At 37.8% G+C, this 15,891-nt stretch overlaps 1 protein-coding gene across 3 annotated transcripts in view; it reads left to right on the top strand.

The window, feature by feature from the left end:
• Nucleotides 1-12,260, top strand: part of PALMD (palmdelphin) — a 48,891-nt gene extending 36,631 nt beyond the window's left edge. For 2 of the 3 annotated variants that reach the window (XM_042873782.1, XM_042873781.1), the window contains 5 exons: nucleotides 3,322-3,436; nucleotides 4,262-4,295; nucleotides 4,395-4,505; nucleotides 5,210-6,295; nucleotides 10,747-12,260. In XM_042873782.1, the coding sequence (XP_042729716.1) occupies nucleotides 3,322-3,436; nucleotides 4,262-4,295; nucleotides 4,395-4,505; nucleotides 5,210-6,295; nucleotides 10,747-10,790 (1,390 nt within the window). In that variant the 3' untranslated portion in view covers nucleotides 10,791-12,260. The remainder of the gene's footprint in view (nucleotides 1-3,321; nucleotides 3,437-4,261; nucleotides 4,296-4,394; nucleotides 4,506-5,209; nucleotides 6,296-10,746) is intronic. The other variant, XM_042873783.1, reaches the window with a different exon arrangement.
• Nucleotides 12,261-15,891: the final 3,631 nt, after the last annotated feature.

The following is a 15,891-nucleotide window of genomic DNA, read 5'->3' as shown; positions in this document are numbered from 1 at the left end:
TACCCTGGATCAATTACATTTTTAGGAAGTTTCTAAAGACTTAAATGCTAGAAAGAGATAAGTCAAACTTTTCCACTGTATGAAGTCAAAAGGACTTTGATTTCTTTGAATTAGCATGCATGCAAACAATATCCTCTGAAAACGAACCAAGAAGTTATTTACATCTTAATACTGGTAGCGTGTATAAAAGAGACAAGTTCTCATTGCAATTTTCCACACAGAGAGAGAGGTATAGTTCTTCCTTAGCCCCAATGAGCACTGAATTAGTCTTTATTTTCCCCCTCAGTATATCTTTCCAGGATTTCTCTTCCACCTGTGTCTAGCAGCAATTAGAGTTCAGAGTACAGCAAAACTTAATGATCCTTCAGTTCATTATGCTTCTGAACTTTTATAAACATCTTTGGCATTATAACGTTGCAATCAAGTCTCTGGTAAAAATACATTTTAAAATATTAGATACTTCTTTATAAGTGCAGAAACATGGTACAGTCATTGCATTAGTTTCTTCCATAGTGTTGCAAGGGTATTTTGTTTTTTCCTTAATTTCATCCTGAATATGCTATTCTTCACATCACAGTTTTAAGGTCTGAGATACCGTTTTTGTGTTTCAAAAAAAAAAAAAAAAAGAAAAAAAAAAAAGATTCTCACCAGCAGCTAAAAAAAAACCAAAAACAAAAACAACAACAACAACAACAAAAATCTATCGGCACAGCTTCATGATTTTGAGTTTGAAAAGGCAAGAATCACAATGTTATTCAAACTCCTCAAATTATCATAGAGAAGTTAAATAATATTTCTCTGCTGGCTTGCATGTAACTGCTGTGTCTGCTTACTGCTATAAAAAGAGGAGATTCCTTTTACTGATGTTGACTTTGGTAAGAATCAAAGCAGTAAAACATAGTGCTTTCTTTTTCTAGCATTTTGGGATACAGTCTATCATATATTTTTAACTTCAGATACAATCATCTTATGATTAATCATAGCATCTGTGATGTCATTTCCAGTTGCATTAAACCTACATTCACCAACTTCTGACAGATTCAAAAACAGTGAGGGATGTTATTTCAGTCAAATACAAAACAGTCTGAAATTTGCTTTTGGTTGTTTGGTTTTTTTTTTTTTTCCCCTTAAGTTAAAACAAAACAAAACAAAAATATATTTCCAAAAAAGATAGAGATGAACGAGGATACTGAAGCTGTACAGGAGATCAAGTTCCAGCTCAGAGCTGAATTAGGGACTTGATTCTGGATGGAAAAGCTACTTCCAAGATTACCAGGCTACAACACAAGCTTCTATCTAAATCTCAACAAACACGTGCCTCAGCAGAATGAGCATCTCAACTACAAAAATGAAAAAATAAGGGACACCTCCCTAATATCACTGCCACTTAGTCACATCAGAGAAAAGAATTTGACCAAGATATTTTACCTTAGAGGTTATACCTTGAATAGGCATAGATTTCTCCTTCTCATGTTTACAGAGACAAGATATTTTGTCCCAGACCTTCCTGACCAGAAGTGTTTCATCAAGCATCTTAGTGCTAAGAAAATGAAAACGTTGGTTAGTAAGAGATACCTTAAAAATTTTACTTAGTGCACAAGAAACTGTATAGCATAGCTTAAGCGTATAACAAAATGAGGAGAGAAAGAAAGGAGCAGTAGCCCCTGTATAGTAATGTACAGGTCAATGGCCCAAAAGAAATTCTGACTATTGAGCTTTGATCTTTTACATAATGAGAGCTTTTAAAGAAAATAACTTTGAGCCATGTCTTGACTGACAAGATACTTCTGACTCGTAATACTAAATGTGACTGATGAACCAAGTCCTGAATATTGTGCTGACCTAGAGAACTTGGAGTTGGTGTATTTGATATTACGTTATAGGCTTGTAGTCTTTGTAAAGCAGTCACACTGACAAGACTCAGCTGCAGTCAGAAAAAAAAAAAATGAACCGTTAAAAGTTGTTTCTTAATGCAGAAAATGTCACATAAATGCACATTTTATCACCTGATGTGATATGTCAATGCTTATATGAACTACGCAGTTTCTCATGCAAATGGATTTGTAATGCTTGTGATGACATTACTTGAGCAGGCACTGCAGACACAAACCTTCCAGGCTGCTTGTCCTTGACAAATTAATCCACTGCGACTTACATTACTACTGTTTTGCTGAAAATGAATGCTTTCCAGACATGATTTGAGCACTTTCCCAGAGAATCACATACACAAGAAGTTGATCAACAGCTAGGAAACAATCGCGTGGCTGCAAATGTCTTAGCTTACAAACCTAAAGTGGAACTCTTAAAGCTAAGTGATTTTAAGTTTTTTAGACTAGACAAAAGCCTGTGTTGCTGTGAGAAATGCTGCAATAACTCTCTCAATCTCCCTCCCTCCAGCTTCAGGTCAGCATTATCTTGCATTTCTTCATCTCCAGAATCAAGCTTAAGCTTTTTCATCAGGCATTGTTACATTCATTTCCTGAAATCCCAGAACTGACACTCACATATGCAAAACTGTAGAGACTTATCTTGCTGACTTTGAACCTATCTTCAGAAAGCCCTTTACCACTCTGGGTTACTGAGTTTTCATACTAGAAAGTTAGTTAAGTGCTGTTTTACCTAATCTAGCTCCACTAAGAGTACTTGCAGATGGTATTTTTGTTAATCAAACAAAGCCTTGCTATATCAGCGTAATACCCATTTTCTCTCTCAGAAATATGGATGCAATGTTATTCCAATGGATAAAGGTGGTTCTGGTGGAATTACAGCTTCTATATTGCCTACAACATTCCTTTGCATGATCCTCCTGAAGTTTAATTTGTGTACTAGAACATCACTAGAGGGGACCTACTATAGCTCTTTAGTTCTTGTCAACATTTACAATTGAAGAATTAGCATTTTTTTGATGCAAGTACACTTGCAGAATGAAGAAAAAATCATAACCCTAGTGTCAGTAACTAGATTTGTTTCCTATATCGTAATTACACGGGAGACAATCAAATTCCTTGAGACAATGGAGAGACAAAATATGCTTAAAATGAGGAAATCCTGTGAGGGGGTATATATTCCTTACTTAGTCCCTAATGAAAAATACATAATCTCAGCCGCTGCTTTCACAGTGGGCTCAGAAGGAACCTGTAACACATACTTTTTTTTTTTTGAGAATACCTTCTGTTTTTTCTGAGGCGTGTGAAATTCTAAGCTGATTCCATATCAGAGTGAGATTTACAGCTAGCCTTCCTAATGTCTGCATTCAACATTAACTGAATCTGCAATATTGCTCTCTACGTAGTATTAAATCAAAATGAATTGCAATTGCAGACTGGAGAAGGAAATAGAGGCCCTTGAAAAAGAGGAAATTAAAGTCTCAGCTAAGGAAGAAGCTATTTTAATGAAACTTAAATCAGTTGAGAAAACAACAGAAGACATAATCAAGGTAAGTACCAAATTTACTCAAGACATAGAATGCACTAGACATTCATCGTCATAATTAAGGAAACAAGAACTAGCTAGATCACATGAGTGGTCATGAACTTTTTTCTGAAGCAACAGTAGTTCAAACATAAAGGCGGGTTAAGAAATTACACTGTTCAAGTGCCCATGTTTCCATTTGCATTTTGGGGCAAGGGATGGAAGGTCAGAAAGCAATTCATATTACTCATTCATAGCACATAACAAGAAAATAGCACTGCCACCAATCAGTAACATTGCACCACAGCAAAAGATAGTCATAATGATGCAGAGACCAACTTGCACTCCTTCAGGCAATGTGACCAGTTAAACCTCATCGAGCTTTCCCCTTAGAGAGGGGAGAGTGAAACATTACCTAACATAATCATTCACTTTTGTCTAAAGGTCATTTTGATATTTCAAAACCTCAAAAAAAAAGTACTGATGAAACTCAGCTTCATTTCTCCAGTTGTTCTTAACAATACACACACGCTTTAAAAATAAGATGAGAGTTACATAACTGGAACATCAAATTGTAGCCTTTGAGAATCATTGAAGACAACCAGTTTGGGCCACAGTGTGTGGCTGTCTCACTGTTAACTTTCTAATGCCTTATCTTACTTTGTGTGACTTGAGATCATATTAGGAAAGATGACAAAAAAAAATTCCCACATGCCATGATCCAGCTGAGCAGACTCCATCTTTAGGTACCTCTCATCATGAAGTAATGTGTATAACTAGGCAGTGTTTTTCTTTACCTCACAGTTTTGAAGTTGACTAATCCACATTTACCAATGATTCTCTTTCCTAGTCTGTGAAGATCGAAAGAGCAGGAATTGAAGGAGGTATGTTTACTCAAAAAAACAATTCAAAAAAAAGGTTCTTATAGAAACCAGTAAAAAATGAATTCATAGTGGATCTCATTGTGGATCTTCTTTATTCAGAGGCAGCAGACTACATATATGCCAACATACCCGACCTTCCCAAGCATTTCAGACCCTCTGCACTGAGAAGAGCAGGTCACGCTACCACCGATGACGAAGAAAAGAGAAAAGGTACTGCTCACCACTAACTGGAAAGGGTGCCAGTGTTTGCAAAAGCTTCCTAAACCTTGAATCTAATGAGCCTTAAGGAAAGAATAAGTATTATCAATACAGGACAATGCTCTTCTCAATGAAGCCATATTATGTTATCAGTGATGTCATCAAAACTGAGAGTTGGGACACTAGTGCACAGCTTGCACCTTTGAAACTGAGATCAAATGCTTTCAACACCGACACTTCCCTCTGGTAACTTATTCATCTACCTATCATAACTTTTAGTTTCCCCCTTCATGTTTTATAACCAGTAGTTACACCCATGGAGCAGCCAGTATCAAGTTATTGTTTCTTATTAATTAGAACACTTCCTAGCCCCTTTGAGTGCCCAAAAATAATGTTGCATGTCAAGGTTTTTCAATTGCTATTGCCACTAGAAGCCAACGTTAAATCTGGCTGTCTCAGTCAGTCACATCACAAATATTGGCTTTTCAGCAGCTTATTTTTCTCCAAGAGGTAAATCCAATAAGAAATATTTTCTCCAGTTCAAATTTTGACAGAAGAGGGAGATTCAAAATGAGAACCTAGTATATTGGTTACAGATGTTACACTTTTACATGTTTTCCAATTCAGTCTGACATTTATTCTCCATCAGTCAGGACTCTTCTATAACATCTCCCGGCTGCTTCATCATCAGATTAAGTACTTGTTTCTTTCAACAGCACTGTTTGCAATGGAAATGAAAGTTGAAAAAGACATGAAGACAGGTGAAAGCACAGTGTTGTCAACAATACCTCTTCCCTCAAACGAGTTTAAAGAGACAGGAATTAAAGTCTACGATGATGGTAGGAAGTCAGTATATGCAGTGTCCTCAAATGGCAGCACAACGCAAAATAGGATGGATGAACTTGCTCCTGTTGAGGTGGAAGACCTTCTAAGGCAGGCAAATGAAAAAAATTCCCAGTCTCCCACAGAGTATCATGAGCCTGTGTTTGCAAACAAGTTTTGCAGGCCAGTTACTCCTCAGAAAGACAAATTAATCTCTGGACTGAAACTGGAAGACACACACAAAGGAGAGATAAATGGATTCAGCAGTCAGACAGAATTTTCCCCTGTGGCAGAACCCTTTATACAGCAACACAAAGAGAACGGGCTTAATCTTCAAAAGGTAACACCAAAGTCTCCCTCTCCAATACTTTCGGATCCAGAGAAGAAAGTACATGTTAATCCTGAGAACAAGATGTTAGGTAATGAGAAAAGTGCTGCACATGAGGAATTAAAAACTTTTCAGAATACAACAGAAATACAGGATGAAACAAGGCATTTAAGTTCCTGTCATCCTAATGAAGCACCCCCTGCACCTCAAGATGAGGAAGATGTTCATTACCACATGGTCCAAGCTGTGCCATGTTACGTGGATGATTCAGAACCAGTTACAATGATTTTCATGGGTTATCAGCGCATTGATGATGACGACACAGAAGCAGACCAGAAGTTGACAAGATATGATGGGCTTATCCGTGCAGAATTAGTTATCATTGATGATGACGATGATGACAGCAAATCTGAGAAACCATCATATCATCCTGTTGGCCACTACAGTCAGGTTTACCAGCCACCAAGCAGGAAAACCACAGAAGTCACACAGACAAACCCCGTGAGCAGCCTAGGCACAAACATGAACAATGCACCCCACAAAAATTCCATCTCCCTGCGAGAACAAGAGGAACGCTTAAGCTCACCTACAGACCATGTTCATCTTCAGAGCCAGGTGCTTGGAGATGGTACTGAAGATCCTTCACTAACAGGTAACAGAAAAAGAAAATCATGCCGCTGCTGTTCGCTTATGTAGCAAAGTGATACTATTCTATCTGGTAACAGCCACTTCACTTCAGTACTTCATTTAATGGACCAATACACAATTGTTAATCATTTCTTTGCTCTTTTGTTAACAAATTCTAATCTGCATTTTAGTACTGCTCAATTTCATCTTCAGCAATGCACTAGTTACCATATCCAATTTTGGGGGGCGATAACTACCACCAATCTCAGAAAAGAATTTCTGTGATTTTCAGAGATCAGAAGAGGTCCTACGTAAAGTTGCAATTAAAGGATTCATTAATACTACCTCAGTTAGAAAGATAGTTTTCATTTCTACTAGGTCTAACAGCACTGCTTTTTAACACTGTCTTACTGCAATTTTTTTGTGCCTATCTGCATTCTTTGTACTTCCCACATAATCTAAATTGCATGTTAAATCAGAAAGACTATTTAAAAACAAGCCATACCTAGCATTTTTTCTGAAATCAACATTTCCGGCCTCGCCTTAACAACACCTATGCAAGTTTTAACTTTTTTTGTTGACTTTAACCTAATCTTTATAGGTTCTGAGAAATGTTGAAAGTTTACCTCCCTACATTTGGTTAGTCAACAGTATTATTTCTTAACACTTTATTATCTAGTCACATTCAGATGTCTGTTTCCTACTACTAAGTTTTATAATAAAAGGCTGAAAGAATAATAGCAAGAAAAATTGAAAGAACAATAGCATATTTATGCTGTATTTTAAAGCATATAATTAAACTGTATTTAAGAGTATTTACAGATCAGAAGATTTCAGATAGCAATCGTATTCCACACTAAGAAAAAAAAACCGTTGTAGTTGGAGGCCAGATAGGGAGGCCAGATGTTCTGATTCTATATTCTCTTCCTCTGTTCTCTTCACACGTATATTCTCAGTAATTTTTCAATTTAGAAGCAAAAATACAAGGCCCTGCCTAGTAGTAGTAGACTAGTATTTATTTACAATAAAAGCAAAGCCAAAAACCAGGCATTGGATATCAAAGGAATTTCAAGTATTTGTGCAACTGTCTGCACTGATAGGGAAAAGCTGTTAATTAGCGCTCTCAAATTAGGAGCATCAACAACATCATGCAGTCATGCACAACACAGCTTGAAATACCAGCAGTGCTGCCCAGCACTTCTGATCAATCAGGTCACTGAATTTTCTATCACTCAGAAGGACCTTTGCTTCCCTCAAGCACCAATTCTGCCACCTGTGTTCTTCCCCAAATCCCCTAGGAGCAAAAGCTGTTGCCAACAGTTCTATGCCAGCAGCTGAAAGCAGCAGTGGCCAGCCACAGGCACGATAGGCCTTTCCAGCAACTGCTCCAGCCCATTATTCTGGAGAGTCAGTCTCTTAATTACCCCCCATCGCATATCTATAGATAGAATAGAGAGAGAGAATCCACGCCCCCCCCCCCCCATCTAGAAACTGTTTGTTATCAAAACAATTCATCCTACAGCCTGCTCTGTGGAATAGACCACGGGAAAGTGGTTTCCAAGAAGTAACCACAAACCACAAGTACTGTAATGCAACGGAAAGCACAACAATGCCAGCAGAGGGACAAAGTCCTAGGCGGCAGCAAGGGAGGACTTGCTTAAATGCAACAGTCCTGGGCACAGAAACAAAGAAAAGAGGCTGCTTACCTTCAGAAAGCCTCAGATAGGCATGGATCTCCAGTGAAGTACCCTTGCCTCCATTGCCAGCCCTTAAATGAGGTCTGAAAGGGGTGGACCCTGGTCCTACCCTTTTCGTTCACTCAGGGTCATTGCACGCACCTGGGCTTCCCTTGGTTGGCCCTACCTTCCACCAGGTGCTCAATCACTTGTGACTTAGCATTTCTGCTACAAGTACCATTCAGACAAACAAGTTAGCTGAAAAGTTAGCTGAGCACCTCTGCCTGTAACAATCTTTGCCTATTTTTATCTCCCAGAAAAAAAACTTTTGAAGCTTCATTTTTCCCTGCCACTCAGTCTCTGAACAGTCTTTTTTGGAATCTTGTGGAAAACTAGTGCTGACTTTAGAGGAAGAGGTGAACATAGCAAAGATATTTGGAAACTTCTATCAATTTCTGTTGTTCTTACCCACTTATTTACAATTACTATGCCAAAGAGAATACAGCAATTTATGAAAAATCATGGTTCCAATTAGTAGTAATTAAGGCAATGGCATCAAGGTAAAAATACACCCCATTATTCAGCACTGCCTCCAGCTGAGTGCCTCGAAGTTCCCAGTGGCCTATGGAACTAAGCCATTTTCCTCTTTGTCCCTTCACCTACTTATCATCACTCCTCAAGGCATTTTGATCTCTGGAAAAAGCCAGGAAATGACTCAATTTTTCCTAAGCAGTCCCATAATCCTATTGCTACTTGTAAAAATGAAACAAAACCAGGAAAGCCTCTTACTTTTAGAACAATGTATGACAAAGCATTGTTTCTTAAGAGGAAAAAAAAAAAAAAACTGTTTTCAAACCAGTCACTGATGCTTCAGCCTACCAGGTTCACCCTGCACACCACCAGTGAAAAGGAAGGAAACAAGATGATTTTTGGCCCCTCATCCTTCCCTAAAACAACATCCCTAAAACAACAAGCTATAGAACAAAAGTAATCCTCTTCAAAATTCTGAAATGAAAGCTTTGGGAAGCAATTGTAGCATTTTAATATTAAACAGACACTGAAGGCTCTCAGAGGGAACAGAAAGCACAGGACAGGTTCCCTTATGTGACAGTGTTGCTTTGGAAAAGAAATGAACCTTCAGAGGAAGTTACTGAAAAGCTAGTGATGGCAAAGGACACCTAGGAAGCAGAGAACATGTTCCATGTACCGGTCTAGACAGAGAAATCATGGGATCAAATAAGTAGTTTTCAGCGTGGCCCCAAGGCGGCAGACAAGAAGGACACTCTTCCATATGGTAGCAATTTTCAATTCCCTGTGAGCTTGGTACATGCTTTCAGAAATGCCAAAGAGAGAAGGATGGACACACTATAGTTATCCTGCTAGCATTTCATTTTATTAGAGTGTATTTTCTTTGTACTTAAGTAATGCAAATGTTTTGAAGATTAAATATTCACTATGGAAAATAAAAGCCCTTGTGAAGGAACAAGAGCTAGCATAATGGGTTAACTGGAAGAAGAAAAAAAACCTGAAGCTGAATAAGCAGGAAAGCTCCCAGACAGTATACAACAGTGTCTCATGTGAAGCGAAAGTGCAAGGCTTTTGGCAGGTATCTGGTTACATAAGCTAACTTTATCACTGGAAGCTATGCAGCCTTGAAAAACTGTAATTGTCAATTTGTGCTAAACACTGTGCAAGAAAACTTCTTAATAAAGAAAGTGTCCTGTACACCACTTTCTTTTGTAGTGCTCTAAAAGGCAAGGCAATCAATAGTCCAGAGGCACATTTTTAAATGACATCTCAGACAAATTGTTCTCCCAAACCAACAAGCAAGATTCAAATCCTCTTGAATTCTTTGGTCTGCAGACAGTACTCAGTTCTTCGTAAGCCAAGCTTAACATCCCCAGTCCCATCACATAAGCTTACACACAGGTGTCTGTTGTTGCAAAGCACAGAAGCTTCAGAGATCAAAACAAAATTTGATCTGGACATTTATATGTTGACCTACATAAATCAAGTAAACAGCTGCTTTGACCTCCTTGTGTCCCAGTACACAGAGTGTAGGGAAGAGATGCTATTTTGGGGGACTCTTCAAACTACCAGGTCAGAGGGCTGAAGATTATTGCCACTGCATTCTCAGATCAACAGCTTAGTGGGGGAGGCTCTTACGTATCAAACAAAAGCATTATATTGCTGTTCTAAAAATAACCTTAACATTTAATCATCTGCCCTGCACTGTCACTTTCGAACTAACCTACCTTATATCCAGCTACAGACTATAGCCATATTGATGTTTATACAGATAAATTGCTCTGTCAGATTTAATTTGGGAATATGACTAACTGCCACCCTGACTCACTGCGCCAGGAAAAGGAAAGTTCTCTCAACATCAACGTAAAAGAGAAAGGTTTCCAAGCAGTTACAGCTCCTGATGAGGAGTTTAGTTTAAACAAAGGGTTTGTTTAATTATTCATGCATCCTTTTAATCTGCCAGCATCTTGTAAAGGACAATACCATCTGTCTGCAATGTGTTAGTGAAGGTAGCAAACAAAACGAGAGCTGTGCTAATTTTCAAGTAGCAATAATGGGATTTTTTTTTCTTAAATATATGCTCACTTTGCAATAAAGTAACCAGAACTAATGCCTTCTACTAATTTCTTTCTGTAACACTAAAACAATGCTTATTCTGCTGGATTCACCATTGGAGGTATGTATATTCTTCATTATTCTAAATACAGTGATTTAGTACCAGAAATATTAAGTTTGACTTAAAATAACACTGGCTTTGTTTTCTTTTTTTCAGCTCTGAGGATGAGAATGGCAAAGCTGGGGAAAAAGGTGATTTAACAGCTGTATGACATGGAAGTAGAAATTACTACTCAAAGCAGTATAAAGCTAAGGAGTTTCTTCAGTATACATTTTGGATCTTAATGCCTAGTGTTTTGCTCCTCTGTTTTATGCATCTGGGTTATTTTGCACTTTGCATAACCTAATGGACTCCAACAGACTTTTAGTTTTGACCGACTGTGCCACATAGACATAAATTAAATCCTGAATTTTGTAAAGTAATAGAAAGTTGCCCAAGACCATAAATGCAGTGTATATCCAAGAGGGAAGACACATAACCTGTCCCTACAATCAGAAATATATTGTTGCTACATACACAGCAGATAAAACCCACCTCCAGGAAATTTCACAGGATGCTGTTCCCTTTAAAGCATACTGGTCTGATGTTTGACTCAAAATGATGTTCAAACCTTTTTTTTTTTTTTTTAAACATTAGTTAAAAACTAAGTATGAGAGATAGAGGCCAGAAAAAAAGTCTATATAAAAGCTGATCTCCAAACTTAGTATCCTGTGCAAAATTTGAAGCATTCCTTTTTAAGAGTAGAACAATATTAAAATAGTAAAGCCCACATTTAAGTATTTAGCCATGTTTCTAGAGCACCACAGTCCACCCATCCTTCTCCTCTATAGAGGACAGTACAGCAATGCTAAAATCCTGTTCCCCTCCCCACATCACATGCATGTTTCCTGCCCATCCCTCACAGACTCCATGCGTAACACTATAAACAGCCTGACCTCCCAGGCATGGCTTCACCTCCTTAGCTCACTACACAAAGTGTTACTTTTCCAGAAAGCTGGTTGCCAGGCAGGCAGTGCCTGTCAGTCATTAACATTATTGCTTAGTCCGCAGGTTTCATCAGCCAGGGGAGCTAAAATTAGTGCAGATCTCCCATCAGAAACCAACTTGTCAATGGCTCATCCTGCAGCTGCAACAGGTCTGTTCTGGGGGCAGCTGCTGCTGGGTATGGGTCCCCCACAGGCAGCAGAGTCCCACCATTCAACATGGTCATTCTTTCCACAATGGAGGAAGGCTACAGCACTTAGAGTAGCCATAAGGTATAATTACACATAGGAAAGTCACATGCTAGTCATTTTTCTAATACCAGGTTCTTGGGAAAAAAGTGCCTCATCACTCTACATCCTTCTATTCAAATCAGTATGATAGCATTACTTTTGGTAGGTCTTAGACTGGTTTGAATCGCTAAGTGGATAAAGGTCAGGTTGTATTGTTCTGTTGTAGAAATAACAACCAAAGAACAGAAATAACTTTCGCTTGCCTTCCTCGTTTCAAAGCAGGAAAATGAAGCCGCTACCTCATACTGAGGTACAACAGTAGCAATCAGCTGACATAAAGCCTCTAAGCAGGTGGTGGTCCCAGTCTGAAGTAGACAGTGGATAATCTCAGATGTTAGGAATTGTGAAAGATGGTTACCTGGAGATGGAAACGAATAAACAATTACATTTTCTCTACATCTAGCCTGACTTTATTTGTTGTAGAAATTTTTTCTTTCCTCTTTTTCTGAAGACATTTGTTTTCCCGTTACTGCTTAGTTCTGACAGTTACACTCAGTGGCTTGTTTTTGTTTTGTTTTAAGATGTATTTTACAAGTTCTCAATGGAATATAATTTGGACAGTAGGAAAAAGTGACACAGGCAGCTTTTATAACAGAAGCAGACTAATTTGGGCACTCATTCTCTGCATTCCCCAGTAATATCCTTAAATGATCTGGCAAACAATACAGAAATAGTTTAAAAGGAAGGAAACTGAGAAGACATCAGAACTGTGAATATTAAGTAGATTGTCACGTAAAATTCAGTTCCAAAAAACAGAAAGTAGCGTAAAAACACCACACACAGCACAAGCTGATTTGTTACTACCAACCTCTTGGATAGTGGAACAACAACAAGCAGAATTTTAAAATTTCAGATTGGCATCTGGCTGGGTGGGGGCTCGTGGGGGTGGTTCTTCACTTTTCCTGTGTCTGTTCTGCTGTACCACTCCCTTCAGAAAAACGTATGGAACAGCTCTGCCTTTCACACATACATGCACCCTAAAGCTTAGGATCATACTGATCTGAGCTAAGAATTTCTCAGGAGTACTAGCAGATCATCCCTCTTGCTCCATGATAGTCACTCATCTTAAGTTGTTTGGGAAAAAAAGATGTTCACATGTAAAGCACAGCTTAATTCCAAAAGAAAGCAAGTCATTACTGTTCCAACAGAGCTTAAGCATAGACATTATGTCTATCTGTATGAACTGGCTCGAATCTAAAGCTTGAGATATATTATGAATATTATGTCTAGGAAGACTTCCTGTTTTGGAGGCTGTTTACGTGCCTGAACTTTACACTGTGGGCAAATAAAAATGTTGTTTGAACAAGAGCGCCACACAGTGTTACAAGTAGTGATTGAAAATAACAGGCAAGATCTCTCTAGCCTTCTCAAACCTGAATAAATGAAAAAACATTGACGTTACACCCAATACGTGTCTCTACATATGATTTTTGCCAAAACAAACAAATAGTTTGGTGTTTGGCATTAAAAATGTTTTCCAATCTTCGTTCATCTTGCACCCAAACTTCTGCTTGCAAAAAAAAAAAAAAAAAAAAAAGATTTCAAGTAAAGCAAAGCAGCAATAAATTCAAACGCATTTAAGCAATTTGCACTACCTAGTTTTCTCTGAAACATATTCAAGAAACATTATTTGTAGCTTTCAAGAGCAGATAAGCAGTATTTTGAGGTGAATTCCTACTTGATAGGGAGAATTTACCAATCTAGAAAGAACCAATCTGAAATATGATATTGATCAGAAGCTTAATCCGAGACTAGAATCATCAAAACCTTGATCTTTTCATAAAAACTTCTGTCAACTTTAGCAGGACTCCTTTATGAAGAAAAACGCCAGGAGTCTCCTTCTAGACAATATTAAGCCACCAGTGCCTCTAGAACCAAACTTCCTGCTACCTGGTTTTTTTTTTTTTTTCCCCATCAAACACTTGCACGGTGTTTTTTTCATTTTTATAGTTTTATTTTTATTTTCAAAGATTGTAACAGCAATTTTGGAAGAGTCACTCTAATACAATCACTTTGCTTCCTCTTTCTAGTCATGCAGGTGGGCAGGGAGGTGTTAAAAAATTAACAAGACTTTGATTTGAAGATACTGGAATGTGTCAGGAAAGACCTCATATTACAAACTACAGATTATTACTAGTACTAGGGAAGAGCATTATTTAAGAGCAACTAACAAGTCTGCAAACTGTAGCTCTCAGGAAAGAGCTATTCCACAGTAAAGAAACATTTTAACATCCAATTTCTAACACTCAATTTCAAGAGTTTCTCCAAGAAACATTTGAATTGCTTTTCAAATTGCTAATTTGTAAAAAAAAGCATCTGCAATGAAAACATTGATTGATTACTACTATGCAAAACTAGTCTAATTTTTATTTGATAGTGTTTCCACTGTATTAAAAGAGAAACAATTATTAAGATACTTACATTCATGTTTTAAAACCCCCCCTCTTACACATCAGAATGAAGCAATGCAGCACAGCTGTTGTATTATAGAAAGAAGCTGCCACTGACTTAATTTCAAAAGCCATCTATCATGTTTCAGTAGAGATTTTCTTCTGTAAACTGAGTATATTGCAGAGCTCCCAAAATTTTAGTGCTGGATAGGTCTGAGACTCCTACATATTTGAAGTCAAAGATACCCAAAGAACAAACTGAAAACATCACAAAGAAAATGCTTGTTGCCCTTCAGCCTGAGTTTTGCCATATTTCTTCTTAGCCTTCTCTTGTATTCTCCAGCTGGAGGGAAGGAGGTTCACTCACTTGTAATCTATTATGCTGCTAACAAAAGGGATTAATCCCAGCTCTGTAAAGACTCTTACAACTAAGCATGTTACTTGAGCAAGCAAGATCTCTGTCCACAAACTTGATACATTCTGAATAACTTATATTTGCAACAGGCTGCATTGTGAATTTCAAGAAAAAAGAGAGGCTGAACTAGACAGCTTTAGTTAATGGAAAGAACAACTTCCTGACTAGTGTCTTAGTCAGGAAGTGCCTTAGGCATGAGCATCAGGTAGCAGAGAGATCTTGCTATGATGTTTTATATCTATAACAGTGAATACTGGGTCCTATCTTATTTGTCAATGCCTTTATTCTTAGCTAGGTTAACAACCCTTTGGTAGAGGTATACTTTGAAGTTTAACAACTAATTAAAAAAAGCAAAGCATTTACTACATAGTATAATTAGTATAATAAGGGTTAATTTATGAGATTTCAGTTAAAAAGTGACTCTCAATCTCTAAGCAAGCCAGAAACCAAAGAAGTTGAGAATAGTCTCCCCTCCATTCCCCATACCATATTATTAAGATAAATTAGTTACTGACTAAAAAAAGCGTCTCTGAAAAAGTCAGACATACCAGCTCAAAGAATGCTCATTTAACACTAAAGGGAGATGCATTTTCCTGAAGTCGATTCCAAATCACTATTTCAGCAGTGCATTCAATAGAGCAAATACAACTGCAATATAACTGAGCAAATATTTTCACTTATCTTTAAGAATCAAGTTGCATAAGCCCCATGTTATTTGTACAAAACAGCAATTCAGAAGCAACAAGTGACCAGAGACAGCAGAACAAGTACATGCACACGGATAGGTTTTTCCTGTTTGAGTTTTGGATAAGCAGAACCAGGTTTTAGTACATTTGCAAACATGCTTTCCTTGTTATGCCTTGGAAGCACTGAGAGAACAAAACAGTATTTTGAATGATGAAAATGGTGATCTTACTAAAGAACCGAGGTTCCCAAGCCCTTATCCCTGTAAATGTGCACTGCTCTTAGAGCAGAGAATAATTTTTGCATTGAACTGCAAAGATAAACAATGTTTAGCTCAATGTTTAGCTCAAGCATTTGTGGCAGATTTTTTCAGTAAGTTTTTTTTTCCTTTGTGTGGGACAAAGTTGTCACAAGCAGGAGACTGTCAAACCATGTCATTAGAGCACAGAATTGGGATCACACTTTCCAGTTTTCCCAGTAATATGCCCAAAAGGTTTAGGGAACTGTGACTATCAAAACAGTGATTTCAGTGCATCTT

Source organism: Lagopus leucura, unplaced genomic scaffold (genome assembly GCF_019238085.1).
Source record: "Lagopus leucura isolate 7727_CA_CO unplaced genomic scaffold, USGS_WTPT01 Super-Scaffold_100009, whole genome shotgun sequence".
Taxonomy (NCBI): Eukaryota; Metazoa; Chordata; class Aves; order Galliformes; family Phasianidae; genus Lagopus; species Lagopus leucura.
The sequence above is the reverse complement of the archived record's forward strand: the minus strand, read 5'-3'. Positions and strand labels throughout refer to the sequence as shown.